The 24,232-nt window shown below is 54.5% G+C and overlaps 1 protein-coding gene across 3 annotated transcripts in view; it reads left to right on the top strand.

Annotated features, from left to right (window-relative positions):
- GAK (cyclin G associated kinase) overlaps window positions 1-24,232 on the top strand; it is an 83,874-nt gene that overhangs the window by 35,790 nt on the left and 23,852 nt on the right. For all 3 annotated transcript variants that reach the window (XM_037829177.1, XM_037829178.1, XM_037829179.1), the window contains 11 exons: window positions 933-1,068; window positions 1,518-1,630; window positions 1,750-1,858; window positions 5,065-5,188; window positions 9,301-9,350; window positions 9,620-9,768; window positions 11,278-11,400; window positions 11,716-11,849; window positions 14,612-14,806; window positions 15,153-15,270; window positions 15,726-15,805. In XM_037829177.1, the coding sequence (XP_037685105.1) occupies window positions 933-1,068; window positions 1,518-1,630; window positions 1,750-1,858; window positions 5,065-5,188; window positions 9,301-9,350; window positions 9,620-9,768; window positions 11,278-11,400; window positions 11,716-11,849; window positions 14,612-14,806; window positions 15,153-15,270; window positions 15,726-15,805 (1,331 nt within the window). The remainder of the gene's footprint in view (window positions 1-932; window positions 1,069-1,517; window positions 1,631-1,749; window positions 1,859-5,064; window positions 5,189-9,300; window positions 9,351-9,619; window positions 9,769-11,277; window positions 11,401-11,715; window positions 11,850-14,611; window positions 14,807-15,152; window positions 15,271-15,725; window positions 15,806-24,232) is intronic.

Here is a 24,232-nt window from a genome sequence, read left to right as displayed (position 1 = left end):
CGCTGGGTGGTGGCTTCCTTGCCCTCAGCCCGTGTCCCAGGAGCATGCTCGTGAGCTCCAGCCTTTCAGAACCTCCGGGGTGCTGGGTGCCTGCCAGGTGCCGGCCTGAGTGGGAATCCCACCCTGGCCTCCCATAGCCACAGGGACAGGCATGGCGGGTGCATCAGCAGCATTTCTGTGCTCGAGGGGCGAGCTGCCTTCCCAGTCTGTGTTTCAGGTGAAGCCCCCGGGGTGGTGTAGCCTTCGACGTGCAGAATTTCAGTCTCATGTCTGGAGTTGAGATTGCCTTGTAGTTTGTACCAAGTTAGGGGTGTCCCCTTCACTTCTGACACCAACTGTGAGTTCAGGGGGTATCAGGGACCACTCACAGAATCACCAAAAGCCGTCATCCTCACGGCTGTGGATCCAGACGAAAGTCATCAAAGGAGAGGGGTGTGGGCAGGGCCCAGGAGGCTTCCGGGCTCCAGCTTCCCGGAGTTCACTTCCCGTGGAGCCGTGACTGTGCGTGAGAACGTGCACGGAGCACGGCTGGCGGAGGTTCCTCCGAGCTTTTACGTCCAGGGTTTTTCCTGGGGTCATCATGTAAGCTTGGCTGACTGTCCACATGGTGATGTTCCGTGTCCAGCCCCGACAGAGGTCGAGCTGACTCAGTGTGGCTGGGCAGGACGCTCTGAGGGCTCAGGGGTCCCTTCCTAGGAGCTGGGGGCAAGGCCAGACCCCTCTGGGGTCAGGCTGGCCCTTTCCTGTGCAGCTTGGAATGCATGAGTTTCTGGGGCTCAGGGTTGCTGGCTGGGGGGCCTGTGCTGCCTTCGACTGCCCTTGGTGTCTTGTCTGCCCCAGGAGGGGCCCTCGGGGCACATACTCCCAGACGCATGCTGCCCGCCGAGACAGGAAACCCTGTCCCTGGCCAGCCCCTGTCCTTGTCCCCACAGGCCCTGGGCTGCATCTTGTACCTGCTGTGCTTCCGGCAGCACCCCTTTGAAGACGGGGCGAGACTTCGGATAGTTAACGGGAAGTACTCCATTCCTCCCGGTGACACGCGGTACACTGTCTTCCACGGTCTCATCCGTGAGTGCCCACTGTGGAGTGAGTGCCGGCGGGTGGGACACTCAGGGGCGGGTCCCCGTGAGGCTGGGGCTGATCTGCTGTGTACCCACAGCCCTGGGCGGCTGCACAGCCCCACAGGACCCCCAGCACCACCCTTTTTACAGCATCGCTGAGTGCAGGTTTTCCTCGAGCTCCAGATTGGGTTAGCCCCTTTGGTGTGCACTGTTTGGATTTATTTTTCTATGAAAACTTGTCTATATCTGTGATAATAGATAATTATGTCTATTAAAACCATTTGCTCACTTGCTTTAAAAACAGTTATTTAAGATGAGGGGCCCTGGGCGTTTGAGACGTCTGCAGGAACAGCGCAGTGTCGTGCCGTCCCTGGGAGCCGCCGCGGCTGGGAGCCCCTGGCCCGGTGCTGCTCTCGGCCCGACCCTCCTGAGCTCATGGCTGCGCCCCTGTTTCAGGCTCCACACTGAGGGTCAACCCCGAGGAGCGGCTGTCCATCACAGAGCTGGTGAACCAGCTCCAGGAGATTGCGGCTGCCAGGAACGTGAACCCCAAGTCGCCCATCACCGAGGTAGGGGAAGGCCGGCGTGGCGGCGTGGCAGGGAGCTTCCTCCACAGGTGTAGCTGCAGTTCCGACGGGCGCAGAGGCTCCTTTACGGACACGGTGTCCTTGGGGTTGGGTCTCCACAGCTCCTGGAGCAGAACGGAGGCTATGGGAACACGGCGCAGCCCCGAGGGCCGTCCCCTTCCGTGTGCCCAGGGCGGCCCCACGGCTCCGCGAGCAGCGGGTACAGCGGAGGTAAGCACGTCCCTGGCCACATGGAGCTGCCCTCACCTGCCAGCACGCACGTCCGTCCCACCTGCCGTTGGCTCCACGACGGTCCATGAGCTTCCCATGCACAAGGCCCTCAGGAGACACCTCGGAGCAAAGCCCAGGTCCCTGTTCTCGGGGGCTGCATCCTGGTCGACGAGGTCCCCAGTAATCCCCCAGGAGGCCACTCGGCACCCCCTTCTCAGAGGCTGCGTCAGCGCGGGTGCCCCCCACAATCTGTGAGGGCCATGTGCTCGGCCGCCAACACCTGCGTCTCGGCCTCTGGTTGCCGGGCAGGGCAGCTCTCGTTGGCATTTTCTGCCTCAGTGCAAGAAGCCATCTCTGCTCACTGCGGCCCACGTGTCTATTTGCCTCCTGGCCCGGGTGCACCCCAGGTGCGTGCGCCTTGATGCCCATGTGGCTCCGAGCAGGGGTCTCTGATGGGTGTCGACACCCTCCCTGGACGTCCCCTTGAGCTCCCTGCGTGATCCCCTCGGGCTGCGCCCCACGTGTGCATGCTTGACTCGCCCACGTCCCACTGCCACCTGCTGGCACGGCCAGGCCGCCGGCCACCGCCCCGCGTCAGCACTCACCTGAGCTTAGGGGCTCATCCATCGCTGCGAGAAAAGCATCCCGTGGTTCTGCCCATTGATCTGACTTGCTGTTACCTGCTTCCGTCAGTCTTTCTGTCCATTGGTCTTTGTTCAGTGGAGTTCCCAACAGGACACTGTCACACACCTTGAAGCTGCTGTCCGTGACCAGGCCACTGTGGGCCACGGGCAGCTGCCGCAGCACCAGGTGGCGTCAGGCCGGCAGCTGCTGGGGCCTCCAGGTTGACCCTGGGGGAGAAGGGGCTCCCTGCTCGTGGCACCACACGCACCTCCTGCTTCTCCTGGGAATGAGCTCCTGAGCAAACCGTCTCCATCTCCTGCGGAGCTCCTCTGGCCTGGCCTTCGTCACCAGGGTTTCCCCGGGTTTCGGGGAGATTTGAGCTTGCCGGCTGGGACTTGTCTCAAATGGGCACACCGGGAATCCCTGGGCCCTGCTGGTGGCACTCGCAGGTTCTTGGCAGGAGCTCCCCTCTGCCTTCCCAAGTGTACCCCGAAACTGTGTCCAAGTGGGGCTCACAGGCCCGTTGAGGCCCTGCTCAACACGGCCTTCTGTTGGGAGTCTTCAGAGGAGAGGGGCGGCATCCCCGTGTTTGGACGAACTGCACCCCCAAAGTCCGGGCACTCCCTGAAGGGACATGGAGAAGTCAGCAGCGGTTGCGCTCGCGGTTTTGGGTGATTGCAGATCAAGGTCAGCCGAGGGGAGAGGTGCGTGGCAGGGTCCGGGAGAGGCTCAGGGAGCCCGTGGGGCCCTGGCCTCCAGAGTTTGCTTTGGGCCTTGGCCGTGTGCCCATGGCTGAGCGCCGGCGTTTCCAGAAGTCAGGCTGATACTGCGTGCCCAAGGCCCCCACCATGAGTCACGTTTGAGTAAAATTTACACCTGTCTCGTCTGCCGTGTGCCTTGGGCACCGCACCCAGAGGCTGAGGGCCCAGAGCTCACCTGGGCTGGCCATTTGGGCCAATGAGCAGGGTCTGGGGTTGGGGCACTCGTGGCGTGCTCCGAGGGCACAGGGAGGTTCCGGGTGCATTGCCCCAGCCTCCTGTGAGTGGGCCCCAAGGGGCAGCCACTGGGCAGTGGCCAAAGCAGACCTGGGCATGGGCTCAGGACGTGTTTGGCGGGGTGTTTGTCATCCCAGTCTACACCACCGAGCTGGGGCCTGGGACCCTCCCCCCGTCAGCTCCCGGCCCCATGCCCACCCACTCTGGAGGTGAAACTCTCGCCTGGGCTCTGCTCCAGTTCTTCCCTTCCTGGCTGGGCGTGGGGGTCCCCGCTGGCTGGTCTGCCCCTCGTCTGGGTCTGTCCTGCCTTGGGTTCTGCATCACAGCCAATGCTGCGCTTGATGGGCAGTGAGGTGGATTCTCGGGGTGCCTGGGGCACATGTGGGTCCATGATCCCCGCAGGGCCGCTTACCACTGGGCCCTGGGCAGGTGGGGTACGTGACAGTGCCGTGGCTGTGTGCTGACGGACAGACCTCGTGACCAGCCCCACACCCGGCCCTCGGGTCAGCCAGTCTGGGGGCCCCTTCCGGGGGCCTGGCTCAGAGTCGGTTTTGGCCCCTTCTCCAGCCTCTGCACCTCCGTGTCCATGGCCGGCAGCCCCAGCTTTCCAGGTGTGCGTGTGCCCTGGTGGGGGAGAGGAAGCTTAGAAACCTGCCGCTTCCAGGGCAGCGAGAGTCCTTATTCTAAACCTACCTAAAGAGTCCCGGGCTGGCTCGTCTGGGCACAGGCTGCCCCTTCTGGACAGCCGTGCCCTCCGCTTTTGTCTTGCTGTACCCCCGAAGGTGAGGGCTGTTCGCCGCTGGGGCTGTTAAATTTGGCGCTTGGGGCTCCCTCAACCTGGCTAGGCCCGTGAGGACTCGGGGAGCGCGTCAGGGTTTTCTCCGCAGGCAGGTTAGCACCAGGCCTCCTGCGGTGCGCACACCCCAGGGACCCGGGGCTTACACAGGCTCCGCACCCGCTGCACCGCTTGGTGTCCGGATTCCCCCAGGCCCTCGGGTCCCCGGGAAGGCCGGGCATGGGCAGACCTTCAGAGCTCTGCTGCCCCTGTGTCCGTCTCCGTCCTGGGAGCTCCCGACATGCCGCTCTGTGGGTTTGCCTTGTCCCTCCCAGCACTGCCTTCGCTGACCCTCCTGAGTCCAGGCCTGCGCAGCGGTGTCCCCCCAGCCTATACCTGGTGTTGGGATCCCTGCTCTTGCCCTCAGTTCCCAGGGACCCTGAGTGCCTCCTGCTTGGCCCCAAGCCCTGTCGGCCACACCCCTGCCCTGCGTCTGCTGCAGGGCCCCCGCATGTCCACAGCACATGTCAGGCGATGGCTTGTTGGCAAGGTCCTTCCCGAGACCCCAGAGGCCAGGGGACACCCTCCTGTGGTGTTCTGCCCTGGGGGCTGGGGGGGTCTCGACTCGTGCACCTGGAAGCCGCCCCGCATGAGGGCTTGGGCCCGGGACCTCGTCCATATGCCTGCTCCCGGCAGCCTTCCCAGGGCCCAGGGCTGGCTCCGGCTGACGGGCGCTGTAGGCGGGCATCGGGCCCTGCTGGCGGCCTCAGGGCTTGCCCCCAGGCCCCTGACTGCTGCGGTCTCTGCTCCAGGCCTGACCCTGGTGGAGTGTGACCCGCCCTATGGGGGTTTCTTGGACATTCTTCGCGGAGGGACCGAGCGGCTCTTCACGAACCTGAAGGACACTTCCTCCAAGGTGATCCAGTCTGTGGCCAAGTGAGTGTGCGTCCTCGCAGGAGACAGTGGGGGGCGGGGGGAGCGGGGGCGTCAGCACCAGCCCCAGGCCCACAGCTTTGTGTGTGTCCCACCTTGAGGCGCCTCCTGCCCCCTGCCCACCCAGGAGTCCAGGAGGCCTCAGAGCGTTAGGCGGCCCCAGGGCCCTCCCAGCCCCTGTCCACCCCTGTGCCATGATCTATGATTTGAGGACCAGGGGTGCTTTACGGGGCAGGCTCTGCCACAGCTGCTCTGGCAAGCCGGCACTGGGTGGCCCGGGGCCCTAGGGGTGCAGGTGGGGCCTGCCCGCTCTCGGAAGGGGATGATGGTGCCAGACAGAACCTCAGAACCTGTCAGCCTGGTGTGCAGGCGGCCTGGCCAGGTGGGCAGTAGGGGCCCAGCGTCCCCTCTTCTCCTGAGCATCCCCTTGGGGAGCGGCTCGGCCCTTTGGTGACCAAGCACCCCTGGGCCCTGGCAGGAGTGGCTGGTGCTGGGGCCTGGGGGGTCAGGAAGGAGAGCCAGGGCGGGGTCCTGGCAGCGAGACGGTGCCAGAACAGCGTTTTCAGATGAGACAGCCTGGGCTGGGCGGGGGGCCGGGCAGGGGGGGCTGGGTGGGAGGTGCGCTTGCTCTAATGACGCCCTGGCGGATGGCGCACTGGCCGCAGCTCTTCTGCTGAACCCAGCAAGGCAGCTTGAGCAGAGCGACTCCTCGTGAACACGGTCCAGGAGGTGGGACATTGGCCTGTGGCTGCTCCTGTATAAATGGGGTGGATTTGGACGGGAGTGAGGGGGCACCGCAGGAGGCTGCACGTCCAGGGCCTGGAGAGAAGGGTGGGCCGGGAGACGCCGCCAGGGCCTCGCCGTCCGCCGGGCACAGCAGCCCCAGGAGGCTGGTCCACGTGGGGAGGTCGTCTTCGTGGCGCCTGATTTGGAGTTGTTTTAGCCTCAGAATTAAGCACATAAATCCCCGTTATTTAAGCAGGCTCATTTCGTTGTCTTTGTTTCCAGTGCCCAGGAAACAGAAGTGGATGTTGGGACTGGGAGTGGGGTGCTGCTGTTTCAGATACCAAGACCGTGGACACGGCTTTGGAGTGGCGGTGGGTGGAGGCGGGAAGGATTGGGAGGGGCTGATGGAAAAGGCCCTGGTGGCTCTGAAGAGGCTGTTGTGGAAGTACGGAAGCCGGAGCTGCTTCCGCTGAGGCCTTAGAGAGAAACGACAGACGTGTCATGGAAACTGCAGGAAAGGCGATCCCCATTTTAAAATGGCAGGAACTTGGGGAAATTGAGTCCTGGTGTCAGGTGGAAGGCGGAGCTTGAAAGTGATGACGGATATTCAGCTGAGGAGCTCTCCAAGCTAAGTGTGGAAGGTGCAGTCTGGTTTCTCACAGCTTACGGTGAAATACAAGAGGAAACGGATAAGCTGAGAACTGAGCTCCTGGGCACAAGAAACCAGAAATTCTGAGTTTCCTAAATACAAGTCCCTAGAGACCAGTGCCCCACGTGAGGGCTTCACTGATTGTGGATCCGGTCACCCATTCCCATGCGCGTCAGGACTGGGGGTGCAGCTGTCCAGGAAGGATCCATGGAAAGTCCTGCTGTCTGGTAGATGGGACTGGTACATTCTGTATACACAACCGACAAGGTTTTTTGCAATATCTGTTTGAATGGGGTGACTGACAGCCTGGACCTAAAGGAACAGAGAAGAGAAGAATTGAAAGAGAAGTCACTTCAAGGTCAGAGCCATGGAAGCTGAGGTCTGGAGCAAAGACATCTGCTCAGGCCCAGAGAGCAGCCCACTCGTGTGTGTGGAAAGGGGGAGTTGGCCCCAGAGCTTGGAGAGGACGGGCCTTCACCCCGTTGTTTAGGAAGAGTGTTACCATCCCAGTGTTTCGAGAGGGTGGAGCATATTCCCCAGGGATTGGGGAAAGTCTGGCCAATGCTTGGGGACGGTGAAGCCTGTGTCCGGGGTTCGCGGAGAGCCTGGCCGCCTCCCGATACTTGGAGGGGTGGCGCCTTCACCCCAGTGCTGGGGAGAGCGGGGCCCCGTGCGAGCACTTGGGAGGGAGGGCGGCCGCCGCATCAGGCCCGAGGACAACACGTCGGTCCACAGACAACTGGGACCTCGAGATCCAAGGAGACTGCCCTCTGCGTTTCGGAACCGTTTGGGACCCGTGACCCCGTTTTCCTTCCTGTCTCTCCCTGTGGGAATGGGAATGCTTACCCCAGGCCAGTCCCCCCACTCTCCGTTGGAGAGTTCGCAGGTGGAGGGGAGCTGTGCCCCTGGACAGAGCAGGCGCGGAACCGGTTTCATTCTAGCGTTTCTGAAACGACTAGGGCTTTTGAGGCACTCTGACGGAATGCATTTATTCTGCATATAGAAAGAACATGGGTTTGGGGGTCCAGGGGTGGAGTGTGGTGCTTGGAGCTGTGTGTGCTGCAGGAAAGCACGTTCCAGGGCCTTTGGTGGGGTTGCCTCAGGGAAGGCATCAGGAAGGGCCTCAGTCCTGTCCCCGAGCGCCCTCCAGGCTCAGACTGAGGGAGAGCGACAGGCTGCAGGTTGCCGGGATCCGGAAGAGAGGGGAGGCCAGAGACGCTGCCACGTGCCCCGCGTGCGACAGAGGGCCAGGGTCGCCCTGGTGACGCCTCGATTTGGACTTTGTTTTAGCCCCAAACCACGAGCAAACAGCCAACCCAGGAAACTGCAATGCTTGCCTGGTGCCCGTACCAGCTTCGGGGATGTCTGCACCTCTTTGTGGTGACCCCGTGTCCCTTTGACAGTTGATGGAACTCTCTGTCCTTGTTTTTGTTGCTTTCTCCTTCGCGTGGTGGCCATCGCCTGTCTCCACGCCGTCTGCAGTACCAGGGTTCCCTCCGTGGCCATGCGTGTGGACAGGGCTGGGGCTCCTGAGGCCTGTCCGGCCCACAGCTCTGGGTAGGTGGGCCTGGCAGAGGGGCCGGCGTGGACGGGACCAGCTGGGCTCTGCCCTCCACTGGCCACCAGCCAGGTGCATTCCTGTTGCCTGCGTGTGCTCTTCTCACATCTCGTCCCACAGCCCCAGCAAGCTGGCTCTCGACCCCGGGCAGTGGCCTTGTGCTGACAGCTCCGTGCTGCCCACGTTCTCTGTGTGTGTGTTCGGGCACACTGCCGCAGGGCCGTCTCCGAGAGCTTTCTGCACGTCGGCGGCCCTGCCCGGCCCTCCCCGCAGCCGCTGCCAGCCCCACCATCAGCCCCCCTGGGTTTCATGCCTGCGTGGCTGCCGCCCAGGGAAGGGGCCGGGCACCTGGCATTTCCTTCTGTGGTGGGTTTCTGAGCAGATGGCCAGTGGTCCTGGCCCGGCCATGGGCTCACCTGCGCTTTCCTGACGTGGCCCTTGTGACCGCAGTTTGTTCCGTCCTGCTGACTGCTTCCTCCCTGGCGCCTGCGCTGGTTCAGAGACTGCAGCTCAGGCTGGTGCTGTGCCACTGGCAGGGCCAGGCTTCCTCCTTTCTCCTCGCCAAGAGTGTTTCAGGTGTTCAAGTGTTTCTAACAGTGAGCTTCAGAATTCACTTGCCCCATTCCACGTGGGCCCTTCAGGACGTCCTTCGGAACTTCTGTGTACATTTGCTGACACGGAGCCCGGGGCAGTGGCTCCACACAGTGGCCCTGGGATCCCGATCTCCCGTCCCTCATGTGCCTTGGTGTCCTCTGAGGCAGGGCTGGGGCCAGGGGCCGACTGCGCAGCTCGGGGGGTCTGCGCCCTGGGCCTTCTTCTCTCCCTCTGCCTTCCATGTTTGCTGCCAGCTGTCTTCTCAAACCGCCCCTCATGCTGTGACTTTTTAGACAAAACTTTTGAGACTGGCAGAAGAGAGCTGGAGATCCTCTCTGCTGGGTCCCGGGCCTTTCCACTGCTTGCAGTTAATCATTTCTTACCTGCCCCTGCTACAGATGCCAGCTCCATACGTGTGTTCACACGTGCGTGCACACACCACACACGTGTGGTCATACGCACACAACACGTGCACGCGTGGGTCCCTTGTGGTGAAGTGGTCACCAGCGTGAGTCCCCCGGCCTCTGCTGGCTTGGGTTCCGGGTCAGCACCTGTGTGACAGCCGCGCTCTCTTCCTCTCGGTTTCAGTTACGCCAAGGGAGACCTGGATATATCCTACATCACGTCCAGAGTCGCTGGTATGTCGGCCAAGTTCAGCCGAGGACGTGCCTCTGCTTCCTCCTCTCCAGCGACCATTCCGTGAGGCCGCTGACCTCCGGGGCATGTGACACGGCGCAGGGGGCACAGCTGGGCAAGGCGTGGGGGCTCCTTTCCGGCTCCGCCTCCCACTGTCCCGGAAGGCCAGTCTGGAGCCCCCTCGCCACGAGAGGGGTGGTGCGGGCGGCGGGGCCTGGGGTGCCCGGCGCTGGCCCGGGGCTGGCGGTGCTGACGCATCGCTCTGTTCCAGTCATGTCCTTCCCGGCCGAGGGCGTGGAGTCCGCCATCAGGAACAGCATGGAGGACGTGCGTGCGTTTCTGGACGCCAAGCACCCAGGCCGCTATGCAGTCTACAACCTGTCCCTGCGGACATACCGGCCTTCCAGGTTCCATAACCGGGTGAGTGCCGGGCTCTGGCAGGCTGTCGCCAGGCGTCCCGGCGCCCCAGGGCAGCGTGGAATCTGCCCAGAAGTGGAGCTTTCGCTTGACTGGTTCCCAGCTCAGCCTGTGGTCGATCTTGGACACTCACCGGTGGAGGGGGTGGGCGCTGGGCCATAGGTGGAGGATGGGGCTGCGCCCTGCAGGGTGGAGTCGCGGCGCGGGGGCAGGAGACACGGGACAGCCAGCGCCGCCCGCCACGCAGCTGTTTTTGTTGAAGGGTGAAGTCACGGGAGCTTCCAGATCTGAGCAGGAGCAAAGCCGTCCAGTGTCGCACGGGCGCAGCGGCCACGGCGCTTTGGGCAGGGGAGGTCTGGTTAGGCCAGGGGACAGGAGAGCAGTGCAGCCACATTCCCAGTGGGTGAGGGGGCTGAGAGGAGGGGGCTGCCTGTGACGCCACTGGGGAGATGGAGAAGACAGAGGCCCGAGACCATCAGGCCCCTCAAGCCTGGGGCCGTCGGGCCGTGCACCTGTGGAGGCAGCAGGCCCAGGGGCGCCCCTGGGGGGCGGGGCCAGCAGGGCAGGGCGTGTGTGGACCGTGGGGCCCAGCGTCTGGTCCACGACCCCAGATTCTCCTATTGGTGCTGCTCCTCGTCAGGAGAAAAGCCCCCAAGCAAACGTCAGGTCAGACGCGGTATTACTGGCCGCCGTGGGGCTGGCAAGGGCGTGTGCTTTCCTGACACAGGGAGCGATGGGGGCTCCCTGAGACCTGCTGCCAGCACCCCCCCCCCGAAATCCCGCTAAGTGCTGCCCCTGGAGCCCCTTTGCGTGGTGGGGATGGGCCGCTGGGCCCTGCCTGCACCCGGTCTGCAGAGGCCCCGTGTCCCCGCTCTGAGAGGGCAGTGGAAAACGCACAGACACAGGTCAGAGGTTCTCTTCTGAGGAAGGAAAAGGAAAAGGCAGAGGAAGAAGATACTTGGGTGGGGGGTGTTCTAGGAACAGAAGGAAGAGAGTTTTGGATTCACCCTTTCCCAACCAAAACCCAAATGGCCCTGCCATGACGGATGCAGCTTCGTGGACCTCGGACAAGGGCTGCCTTTGTTTTTTGCCAACCACCTGGGTGGTTCCGGTGATTTGCCGGTGGGGGAGGGGGGAGACTTCCCCAAATTAGTGCCGTAAGACAGGGTCCCCTGCAGCAGGCAGAGCCTGGGGGGCAGGGGGGCGCTGTGGCCAGGGCTGCCCCGGGGAAAGGCCAGCAGACGGCTTTCTCCGCAGTGAGCGTCCAGGACTCAGACGCTGTTCGTGATGCTTAAACCAAAGCACGGGAAAGGGCAGGCTCCGGGCTCCTTGTGTGAGTCCAGTGATCGTGCTGGTAGCGACTCTGACAGCACAGAGGAGCTTACGGCGAGAGACGGGGAGATGTAAAACCCGGCGAGTGCGCCCAGCGGTGCTCCAGGAGGCAGCGCCCATCCTTCCCGGTTTCTGGACGGGCGGCGCGAGGCCCGGCCCTGAGCTGCACTGTGCCCGCAGGTCTCCGAGTGCGGCTGGGCCGCCCGGCGGGCGCCGAGCCTGCGCAGCCTGTACGGCGTCTGCAGGAACATGCACTTGTGGCTGAAGCAGGACCCCAGCAACGTCTGCGTCGTGCACTGCACAGTGAGTACCAGGCCGTCGCTTCGTGTCCGTGTTTGCTGAAGTCCCCCATTTGTGCGTTTGTTCAGCAATGTTCCCAGGGAGACCCCGTTCTGGGCTTCGGGTCGTGGCGGGGAATGGAAGGCAAAACGGACGAAACCCCTGCCCTCGGGTTCTGCTGAGGGGCTGTGAGGGAGCGGAGTCCTCGCTTCCCCAGGACACTGGGGACGGCCGGGCTGCCCCTGCAGTGGACGGTCGGCTCAGGCTCCCTGGTGCTGGACGGGTGGGGGGCACTGGGGCTTGGCTGAGCCCCTCTGGACGCGCCCTGTGCCTGCGCAGGACGGGCGGGCCGCGTCCGCCGTGCTGGTGTGCTCCTTCCTGTGCTTCTGCCGGCTCTTCACCACCGCCGAGGCCGCTGTCTACATGTTCAGCATGAGGCGCTGCCCGCCCGGCATCTGGCCGTCCCACAAGCGGTGAGTTCTGCCCGGGGGTGGCCCGGGGCCTCCAGGGCCTCCTGGGCTCCGTGCGGACACGCAGGGGGTTTCTCGGAGGCAGGAAAAGGTCCCAGGAAAACGAGGGGCAGAAAAGCTGGACATGAAGGGAAGGCCCGTGCCAGCTGTGACCCGACCCAGCGCCCACCCACGCGCAGCCTCATGGGCCCCGAGGTGAGCTGACCATTCCTGTGCCCCGAGGAGGAAGCCGGAAGCCAGGCTGGGGCGTGGAGGGCCCTAAGCAGGGACCCCTCACCGCCCCCCCCGGCCTGCAGGAGCGCAGTCCCCGCGTCAGCTTACAGTGCCCGTTCTCCCAGCCACCTACCCCTCTGGCCTCCATTGAGTGCGCTCCCTCCGTGGGAGCCTTGTGGGGTTGGACGTTTTGATTTGGCTGCTGTTGTACACAAAAATCCACTGCCAGCAGCTAACGCCGTTACCGAGAATCGCGGCGCTCCTCTTTAGGGTCAGGAGAGACGTCGTGTCCCACATCTCTGCGTTGGCAGGAAGTAGAATCTCTGCGTCGACTACTAGCTGTGCCCCTTCTCTCTCTTCCCCACTGGGACCCTCCATTCGCTGACCACAGTATGGCCACACTTGGCCATTTGCCCACTTCTGTCCCTTCCCCACCACGAGAGGTGCCTTGTTGGTGCCCCGAGCTGGGGGTCACTTCCCACCACAAAGCTCGTGTCAGGGCGCTAACCGGGAAGAGACCCCCCAAGAGCAGGTGGAACGACAGTAAACCTGGGTGTGCCCCCCGCCCTCCTCACCCCTGGGAAGAAAGGGCAGAGTCGTGGGGTGGAGTCTTCCCCTCCACGCCGACGGCACAGCCTGTCGACCATGGGGTCAGGGCTACGGTCAGGGTCAGGGTCGGGGTTAGGGCAGTTAGGTTCCCGCAGCTTCTGGGTCACTGGGAAACAGGCCTTGCCTCATTGCTCACACCCGGGGACAGGTCTCCCTGGAGAGCTGCTTCCCCTTCCTGCCTTCCCTGGGGCTCCGTGGGGTGTCTTCCCGGCTCCCTCCAGGGGCCAGCCCAGGGGACGTGGCCCTCCAGCATGCCAGGGAACGGGCTCACTGCTCACTGCTCCCTGCTCCCGGCACGGCGGGTCCTCAACCAGGCCTGCTGCCAGGAGGGTCTCACTGCTGGGAGCTGCCTGGGGTCCTGGGCTGCCGACAGCCGCACCAACGCCACACTGAGGCCGCAGAGCGGAGGGCAGGCCCGGGGAGGCGCAGCGGGCACACGAGTGGGGAGCAGGACACCCGGGGGCCCTCGCCCCCGTCACCATGGAAGACGAGGGCAAGGGAAGGCCAAGGGGTTCCCAGGAGCCGCGCGACCAGGCACAGCAGAGGAGGACGTTGGTGGGGAACTGGGGAAGCCAGGGAGCGTCTCCTGTTAACAGTTTTGTATGGCGGTGCCTTTCTTTGCATGGTTGTGTTTCTGGTGACGTGTGAGAATTTATCCAAAGGGGAAGCACAGCAAGGGATGTGGGGAACCCCTGTGCTGTCTTTACCACTTTCTGTCTGTCTGAAATTATCTCAAAGTTAAAGTTGAGAACAGAGCAACTGAAGCGTGCTGCCCCGTGGCCCTTAGAGGGTCTCACCTCTGGAGAGAGCCTGGTGGCCCGTGCGTGCTGCGGCCACGGCTTGTCCTGCTCAGACACCTCGGGCCCTTTGTCTCACGGCCTCTGTATACCCCTCCTGTGGCAGTCGCCATGCTGAGGTGACCAGTGGCCCGTCCCCTGATCAGCCCTTCCCCTCGAGGGTGGGCAGGGCCTATGGCTTGCCTCTCGCCCACACGTTGTTTCAGAATTGCTGGCTAGCACTGCCATGATTCTGTCACATGGTACGGCAAAGGTAACAGGACTCCAGTGTAATTAAGGCCTCTGATCAGTAAACTCTGAGTTAACAAAAAGGTGACCACATTAAAAGATGATCTGGACGTCACAGTGGTTATCCTGCTGACCTTGAACACACAGGTGGCACTGATGTGGATTGCCTGCAGACCCATGTGGTGGGGACCGGGGGCTCTGGGAGCTGAGAACCTCGGTTCTACACCTGCCAGGAACTGGGTTCTGCTCACAGCCACATGGGCTCGAAGGAGGCAACGTCACCAGCCAGCAGCTTGAGTGCCATCTGTGCCCGCCAAGCCATGCTGAGTCCATGATTCTGTGTCATGCAGCAGTGGAGACTGAACCCGCAGCCCTCAGAGCCCTCCTTGGGGGCCTTCTGCTGCTCCCCCACTGCTTACGCCCTGGGCGGGTGCCTCGCTCTCCCACAGCACTGCCCTCCTGCCCTCCCTGCTTGTGGCCACTTGTCTTGACTTTTGCTTTCTCCCTGAACCCAGCTGGTGTTTCCTGGTCTTAGCTTGGAAAACGTACGGGTGTGTGGCTGCCACACACGCAGTTAATACTCTGGTGAAGAGATGGACGTGCTGCTCTTGTCTCCTGCAGTCGAGTAACGACAAAACAGTTCCTTTTATCTGTGAATATTTAAAGTCATGATTCTTTAAGATGCTTTCTTGAATGTAATTCATTTGATTCTCACTGGAGCCTGTGAGATAGGATTTGTTAAGCTAAAAATACGGAAAGTATAGCATTCTGACATTAACTTTCTGTGTTTATTCCTTTTCTGTTAATCAAAACAGTGTTTAGGTGTTTGTACAAGAGTGAATAAAGTGTGTGATGTGCTCTGCTGCCTGGGCCTGGGTGCCTGGAACACAAGTGTGATGCACTGTGCTCCTGCCCCAGGTACATTGAGTACGTGTGTGACATGGTGGCGGAGGAGCCCGTCTCGCCCCACAGCAAGCCGATCCTGGTGAAGTCGGTTGTCATGACCCCCGTGCCGCTGTTCAGCAAGCAGAGGAACGGCTGCCGACCCTTCTGTGAGGTCTACGTGGGTGACGAGCGCATCACCACCACCTCCCAGGAGTACGACAAGATGAAGTGAGTCCTGCCTTGGGGCATTGGATCTGGTGCCGTCGTGAACACCCGCTGTTTGCCTGGGCAGACACGCTGGGTTCTGTGCTCCGTCTTTGCCGCTGTGCCCTCTCGACCCCGCCACGTGGGCCGTGGTGGGGGATGTCCTTGTGGCTGCCCTCAGCCCTGTGCCAAGGAGCAGCTCCCAGAGGTGACTCCCCGGGACGCTGTTTGCGCTCACTGGTACCAAGACAGGCACAGCAGATGCAGGTTTCGGTGTTGAAGCTTCCAAGGAAGCAACCCCTGTGCGAGCTGCTGCTGCTTGGCTGGGCGCTCTTGACCTGAGTGAGCAACTCATTGTTCTGTCTTTCAGGGATTTCAAGATCGAGGATGGCAGAGCAGTGATTCCGCTGGGCATAACCGTTCAAGGAGATGTGCTCATTATAATTTACCACGCTCGGTCCACCCTGGGAGGGAGGCTGCAGGCCAAGGTGAGTGACAGGCAGCCCTTCTTGGCTTGTCCCCACGTCCAGGCTGGCCGGTTCTTGCAGAAAATCAAGCTGGTGTCCAGGAGGCGCTTTTAAGGTTTTATCAGATATACACCTTGTCGTGCCCCTAACATTCTCCGGGTAGCACAAGGCAGAGGTTCTTAGTGAGAAGTCTGGAGTCTCCAGCTCCCTCTGCAGCAGGCCGGGACTGAGTGCCTGGCTTCACCCTGTGCACAGACCCTGTCCCCTCCCACGTGCACCTCCCTCCACCCCTTCTCTCCTCCCGCCCCCTCCGCCTCCTTCCATCCCTGTCCCCCGCTGCCCCAGCAGTGCTCCTGTCCTGTCCGGGTGTCCCCAGCACCCTGAACAGTGCGTGAGCACGAGTAGGCGTTGGGGGCTTGTGACTGTGTCCCTCAGCCTGGCGCACACGAGGACTCTCAGTTTCCTTCCTTTCACAGATGGCTTCCATGAAGATGTTCCAGATTCAGTTCCATACTGGATTTGTGCCTCGGAATGCAACGACTGTGAAATTCGCCAAGTATGTTGCAGGTTTGCCAAGTATGCAATGTGCTGCGGTTCAGAGAGGGTGCCCGAATATCCAAAAACCGTTCAGCACATTCTCGGGTGCTTCACAAATGTGGATGGGGTCGATGTGACCCTCAAGGGAGCTGGGAATGGCAGGTTCTGGAGCTGTTCTTCTGAAACTGGTGTTTGTTTCCAAGATGCTGTGGCCCAGGTAGAGCTGCGACAGCATTTCACTTTTGGCCTGGCTGACCGGGGACTAACCGGCACCTTTCTTGTTACCTGTGTGTGGAGTGACAGGTGGAAGGCTCGGTGGTTAGTCCACGTTAGCAAATGTTTACTGAGCACCTTTTACGTGCAGAGCGCTCTGCTGGCCGCGGAGGCCAGAGATGAATTAGACGTTGTCCCGTCATGTTCCAGAGCCACAGGGCGGTTCCAGGGCAAGAGGGGAGCTACATAGCGAGGACTCGAGAGACAGCCCCCGCGGCCGGACCGGCCAGGCCATTTTCCAGGCTCTGGCTGTTAGCACCAGACCCGGGCCTGGCGCCTGGCAGGAGCTCAGGGCAAGTTGGTAGCGGCTGCCTGCATGGCTGCATTGTCAAGAGACTGGAGTGGCTCATCCTTTACTTTCATGGCTTTGTTTTCTTTTAATCTTTTTACATTTCTTGTGTTTGTTGTGTCTTTTTCGGGTTGGTGTCTCACACTTTTGTTACCCATAAATTCCCAACTCATTTTTGTTTCTTTTTTCCTCCTTTGGAGGAAGGTAAGAACTAGAGCTTCTGTAGTTTTTCAACCCTAGGGGAAGTATGCTTAAAAAAAGAAACCAAGTGACTGAAGACCAAGAGTTAAAAACAGGTTAAAGACTCACAGGTGATTCATATGCTGGGGTTAGTTACAGGAACTTTTAGTAACTATGATTAATATTTTTAAAAATATACAGGAAGAGACAGGGAATTTCACCAAAGACCTGGAAATAAATGCAAATTCTGGAACTGAAAAGTATGACAGCTGACGTAAGAATTCAACAGATGTGTTCAGCAGTGGAATGGGAGTAAGGAATTGGAAGAAAGTGTCAGGTTGTAGCACAGAGAGGAAAAAGGATGAAAGACACGGAATGGAGCACGCAAGATATTTGAGACAACATGAAAAGATTCGGTATGCTCTTATTTGGAGTTCTAAAAGATGAGAGAGGGAATGACCAAAAATTTTCCTAAACTGACGAAAGACATCAGTCCATAGAATTAAGCTCTGCAGACTCCAAGCAGGACTTAAGAAAAGGAAAAAAAAATTCAACCTAATCAAATCATAGTTGAAATCTGAAAACCAAAGACAAATATTCAAAGCACTCAGAGGAAAAAAAAAAAAAAACATGACTTACAAAGGAACAAGAAGACTGAGAGCTAACTTTTAACTGAAATGATGGACGCCAAAAGTAATTTGGCTGACTTATTTAAAGTGCTGAAGGAAAAAATTATCATCCTGGAATTCTGTATCCAGTGAAGTAAACTTTTGAAAATGAAAATCAATTGATGTTTTCAGGCAAAAAATTTGGGAGAGTTATTGCGAGCAGAACTGCTGCATTTGAAGACACACGAAAGAACAGATGGCAGATGATCTAGGTGCAAGCCTCAGACTTCCACAAAGGAAATAATGGAGGAATACTGGAGAGTAAATTTGTGAGGAAAATTGAGTGTTAGTTATTTAAAGCAGTACTATTAATGTATTGTGAGTTTTTTAATCTATTTGGAATTAAAATACATAATAACAGTAGCACAAAAGGTAAGGGGGGTTAGTGGAGTTACTATAATGAGGTTATTGCATTACCCAGGAAGTACCAAACATACCAGTTTAACGTGGGCTATGATAAGTCAGGGATACGTGTTGTGATCTCTAGGGTAAACAATAAAAGAGCTAATAAAAATGCATTAAAAGTAAGTGATTATTCTAAAAGCAGGTAAGAATGGAGAAATAAAGAAGTAGAACAAGATGGGATGGGTAGAAAACACGTGGTAAGAGAGTAAAGGTGAGCCCAACTGTCTCAGTCATTGCATCGAATGTAAACGGACTGAACATTCCAATTGAAAGAAAGGACTGCTGGACTAGGCAGGAAAAACTAAACTCACCTATATCTCTTTGCAAGAGTCACACTTAAAAAAAAAAAAATAATGTGTATATAAAGACCCAGAAAGGCTGGAAGTTAAGTGATGGAAAATAATATACCATGCAGACATTAAGAGAGAGCTGATAGCGCTACATCAATATCATAAAGGGTAGACCGAGGCAAGAAGTGTTACTAGAGATAGTGACATTGCCCAGTACTAAAAGGGAGGGTACCACAGTCCTAAATCTTTTAGCACCTAAACACAGCTTCACAATATACAGCAAGGACTTCCGGGAAGATGGCGGAGTAGGCAAGGCAGAACGGCTTCTCTGTGAAAGTAACTAGAGGGGCCAGAGGGCACCAGGGATCATGGTTTCGGGGTGTGATACCATAGAGGGTCTCTCACCATATGTGGAAGGGACACTGACAAAAAACGGGAGAGAGACAGCGGCTCGAGGGTCACGTGAATTTGTTTCGTGTCTGAACCACTTCATCCAGGCAGCAGCAGCAAAACCACTGTGCACCCACCTTGACAGTTTGCTGGGTGGTGATTCTCCACGGTCAGACAGCGGGAGCTCCCATGAGGGAACCCAGCATTTGCTCTCCCCACAGAAGCCCAGGGAGTGCAATGGCAAGAAGCAGGGAATGGAGAGGCACCATACTGATGCTGAGGATCCACTCCCACATGCCAGAGACTCACAGGCACACGGCAGACAGAGAAACGGCAGACAGGGCCCACGTGGCAGCCCCAGGGCAGGCAGTCCCCTGAGCACACAGAGATCCAGTGCACTGGTGGTTCCCACCTGGTCTGGACTCTGCCCACCACACAGGAGATGTTCAGGGAAGACCTACTTGAGAGGCGACCTGCTGGTAGGTCGGGGAAACTGCACCCCAGCAAACCAAATTATATATAAATGCCCCGAAGCCAACAGAAAACTACAAAGTACTTGAAGGATCTAAAGGATACAGACAAGCCAAGCCACCAAATTAAAAAGCTACAAGAGACACAAAATTTGGAGCAATTAATTAAAGAAGTACAAACAAATTTCCAAAGCAACTTCAACAAGATGGCTAAAGACATAAAGGAAATCCAGAAGAATCTACAAGAACATAAGGAAGAATTTGAATGAGGAAATGTAAAAATAGCAGACCTCATGGAAATAAAAGACACTGGGGCTCAAATTAAAAAAGTATACTAGAGACACAATAGCAGATCTGAAGAGGCAGAAGAAAGAATAAGTGAACTTGAGGATGAAATGCAAGCACAAAAAAGATGGGGAGAAAATGGAAAAATTTGAAATGAAGTGCAGAGAAACAATGGACAACATGAAGCAAACAAATATAAGAATCATTGGTGTCCCAGAGGAGAAGAGAAGGGTGAAGGGCTAGGAAGAGTGTTTCAAGACATAATTGAGGAAAACTTCCCAAACCTTCTAAATAACATAAATATGCCAATCAAAGATGCCCAGTGAACTCCAAATGGAATAAATCCAAATAAACCTACTCTGAGACATATACTGATTAGATTGTCAAATGCTGAAGAGAAGGAGAAACTTCTGAAAACAGCAAGAGAAGCAATTCACCACATACAAGGGAAACACCATAAGACTAGGTACTGACTACTCAGCGGGCACCGTGGAGGTGAGAAGGCAGTGATATGACATATTTCAGATTCTGAAAGATAAAAATTGCCAGCCAAGAATTCTTTGTCCAGCAAAGCTCTCCTTCAAAATTGAGGAGGAGTTTAAAATTTTCACAGATGCTGAGAGATTTTATTAACAAGAGACCTGCCCTGCAAGAAATACTAAAGGAGGCTCTACCAGCTGAGAAAAAAATAAAGGAGAGAGGGGTCTGGAGAAGGGCACAGAACTGAAGAGTTATTAATGGGGGTAACTTAAAGGAAAAAAAGAGGGAGGGGGAAATAGATCTAACAACTAAAAACCGAAGGGTAAGATGGCTGGTTAAAGAACTCCCTTCACAGTAATAACTTTGAATGTGAATGGATTAAACTAATTAAGAGATACAGACTGGTAGAATGGATTAAAAGATATGATCCATCAATATGCTATTTACAAGAGACTCATATTAGGCCCAGTGACACAAAGAGACTGAAAGTGAAAGGATGGAAAAAATACTACACAAACTGCATTCAGAAGAGAGCTGGGGTAGCTATACTAATATCAGACAAAATAGGCTTTCAATGCAGAGATTGTTACGGTGCCTGTGAGTTAGAGCACGAGACAGCCAAGCAGAATCTAAAGAGCCTTTTATCAGCCGGCCGGTGACTGTCACTCGCGCAGGGAGCTCAGTAAGCAGCAGCAGCGACCGGAGAGTGCTTGAGACTTACATAGGCAGAAACCACATCCTGAAAATGCAAGCAAGCTACTTTGACAAAAGCGGAGTTGGCAGTTAATTAATGGGTGCTTAAGACCTTTAGCAAGCTTGAGAAATTTTCTCAAGGCCGGTGCAATGGTTAATTATTGAAACGGTTATGCTTGGCTAATGCGTACATCCGCAAGACTCACTCCCTAAAACGGCACAGTTTCACTCCCTTCCTCTCAGGGTTTAATGTTTACTTTGCAGTCATTACCGGTTAAGGGGGAAGGGGACTCTCTTGTTACAGATTAAGGGGAGGGAACCCACTTCAAAGATGTCATGAGAGACAAAGAAGGACACTATATATTAATAACAGGGATGATTCACCAAGAAGAAATAACAATTATAAATGTCTATGCACCCAATCAAGGAGCTCCAAAATGCATGAGACAAACATTGGCTAAACTGAAAGGAGCAATAGACACATCTTCAATAATCATGGAAGACTTCAATACACCATTCTCCTCTATAGATAGAGCTACTAGACAGAGGACCAGTAAGGAAATTAAGAAACTAAACAATATGATAAATGAATTAGATTTAACAGACATATATAGATCATTACTTCCCAAAGTACCAGGATATATATTCTTCTCTAGTGCCCATGGAATATTTTCCAGGATACGTCATATGCTGACACACAAAACAATAAATTTAAAAATCTTGAAATTATTTAAAGCACATTTTCTGACCACAATGGAATGCAACTAGAAATCAACAACCACCAAACAACCAGATCTTTCACAAATATATGGAGGTTCAACAACACACTCCTAATCAATCAGTGGGTCAAAGAAGAAATTGTAAGAAATTGGTTAATATCTAGAGACAGATGAAAATGAGAACACTATGTCAAAACCTGTGGGATGCAGCGAAGATAGTACTGAGAGGGAAATTTATAGCTCTAAATGCATATATCAAAAAGCAGGAAAGAGCTGAAACTAAAGACCTAACTGAACAACTGAAGAGGCTAAAGAATGATCAGCAAACTAACCGTAAAGCAAGTAAATGAAAAGAAGTAAAGATTGAAGTAGAAATAAATGAGCCTGAGGACAGGAAACCAATAGAGAGAATAAATAAAACCACGAGTTGGTTTTTTGAGAAGATCAACAAGATTGAAGGACCCTTAGCTGGACTGACAAAGTCAAAAAGAGAGAAGATCCAAATAGAATCAGAAATGAGAAGGGGATAATTACTATAGATCCTGAAGAAATAAAAAAAATCGTAAGAGGATACTATGGACAACTGTGTGCCAACAAGCTAGACAATTTAGAGGAAATGGACAGTTTCCTGGAAACACGTGAATAACCTAGACTGACCCAAGAAGAAATAGAAGATCTCAACAGATCAGTCACAAGCAAAGAGATCCAATCAGTCATCAAAAATCTACCTACAAATACAAACCCAGGGCCAGATGCTTCACGGGAATTATACCAAACTTTTCAAAAAGAATTGACACCATTCCATCTCAAACTCTTTCAAAAAAATTGAGGAAAAACGAATAGTACCTAACTCATTCTGTGAAGCTAATATCACTCTGATACCAAAACGAGATAAAGATACTACAAAAAAGGAAAACTACAGGCCAATCTCCCTAATGAATATAGATGCAAAAATTCTCAACAAAATGCTCGGAAATTGAATACAAAGGCACATTAAAAGAATTATACACCACGACCAAGTGGGGTTCATTACTGGCATGCAAAGGTGATTCAGCATAAGAAAATCAGTTAATGTAATTCAACACATTAACAAATTGAATGGGAAAAATCAAATGATCATCTTGATAGATGCTGAAAAAGCATTTGACAAAATTCAACTTCCCTTTTTATAAAATCACTTCAAAAGGTAGGAATTGAAGGAAACTTCAATATGATAAAACCACAGCCAGCACAGTACTCAAAGGCAAGAGGCTGAAAGCCTTCCCCTAAGATCAGGAACAAAACAAGGATGCCTTCTGTCACATCTATTAATTCAACATTGTGCTAGAAGTTCTAGCCAGAGCAGTTCGCCAAGACAAAGATATAAAAGGTATCCAAATTGGAAAGAAGTAAAACTGTCATTATTTGCAGATGATATGATCTTGTATTTTAAAAATCCTGAGAATTCAACCACAAAGCTATTTGAGCTAATAAATTCCACAGTCGCAGGATATAAAATTAATGCACTTAAGTCGGTAGTGTTCCTATGCAGTAGTAATGACCTAACTGAAGAGGCAATCAAAAATAAATAAATACATAAATTCCATTCACAATAGCAACTGAAAAAATCAAGTACCTAGGAATAAACTTAACCAAGGATATAAAAGACCTCTACACAGAAAACTACAAAACTTTACTAAAAGAAATAAATAGGTGGAAAAATATTCCATGCTCATGGATAGGAAGACTAAATATTGTTTAGATGTCAGTTCTACCCAAACTGATCTACAGAGTGAACGTAATTCCCATCAAAATTCCAACAACCTACTTTGCAGATTTGGAAAGCTAGTTATCAAATTTATTTGAAGGGAAAGGGGCCTCAAATTGCCAAAAAAAAAAAAAAAAAAAAAAAAAATGACTAGAAGAGAATGAAATGGGAGGACTTACACTTCCCAGACTTTGAAGCCTACTATAAAGCTACACTGGTCAAAACAGCACAATACTGGCATAAAGATAGACATATTGATCAATGGAATCCAATTGAGAGTTCAGAAATAGACCCCTAGATAATACGGTCGACCAGTTTTTGATGAGGCCCCCACATCCATTGAACTGGGACCAAATAGTCTCTTCAACAAATGGAGATGGGAGAACTGGATGTTTATATCCAAAAGAATGAAAGAGGACCCCTACCTCACACCCTATACAAAAATTTACTCAAAGTGGACCAAAGATCTCAGTATAAGAGACAGTACCATAATGTAGTGAAACATCTTCAAGACCTAATATTAGGAGGTTGCTTCTTAGACCTTACACCCAAAGCACAAGCAATGATAGAAAAAATAGATAAATGGGAACTCCTCAAAATTAAAAGCTTCTGTACTTCAAAGGAATTTGTCAAAAAAAAGTGAAGATGCAGCCAATGCAATGGGAGAAAATATTTGGAAACCATATCACTGAGAGTTTACTATCCAGAATTATAAGAACTACAACTCAACAGCAAAAATGCAACCTAATTTAAAGTGGAAAAAGGATTTGAATAGACATTTCTCCAAAGAAGATACTGAAATGACCAATAAGTATGCAAGATGGTCATTAGCAGGTATGGAAATGCAAATCAAAACCCAGTGATATATCACTTCACAACCATGAGGATGGCTATGACTTAGAACCTGGAAAATCACAAGTGTTAGCAAGGCTGTGGAGAAATAGGAACCCTCGTATGTTGTTGGCGAGAATGCAAAATGGTACAGCCATTGCAGAAAACAGTTTATTCTTTCCTCAGAAAGTTGAACATAGAATTACCACATCACTCAGCAATTCCACTTCTAGGTTTCTATCCAAAAGAATTGAAAGCAGGGACTCAAATGGCTATTTGTACACCAGGGTTCATAGCAGCAGTATTCACAGTAATCAAAAGGTGGAGGCAACCCAAATGTCCATCAACGAACGAACAGAATATAGTCCATCCATACAATGGAGTAATATTTTCCGCTGTAAAAAGAAGTGAAGTGCTGATCCATGCTACAACATGGATCAAACTTTAAGAAATCATGTTGAGTGAAATTAGCCAGATACTTAAGGAACTATGATCTCATTTATATGAAATACTTAGAATAAAACCAAGTCAAATAATGGTTACAAGGAGCTGGGAGATGAGGGGAGCGGGGAGTTATTGCTTACTGGGTATGAGTTTCTGTTTCAGATGATGAAAGTGTTCTGGACGTAGGCAGTGGTCAAGGTTGCACAGTGCTGTCAGTGTACTTAGTGTCACAGAGTTGTACAAATAAAAATGGTTAAAACGATTTTTATGTTATGCATACCA

This window comes from Choloepus didactylus, chromosome 3 (genome assembly GCF_015220235.1).
Source record: "Choloepus didactylus isolate mChoDid1 chromosome 3, mChoDid1.pri, whole genome shotgun sequence".
In the NCBI taxonomy this organism is placed as follows: Eukaryota; Metazoa; Chordata; class Mammalia; order Pilosa; family Megalonychidae; genus Choloepus; species Choloepus didactylus.
The sequence above is the reverse complement of the archived record's forward strand: the minus strand, read 5'-3'. Positions and strand labels throughout refer to the sequence as shown.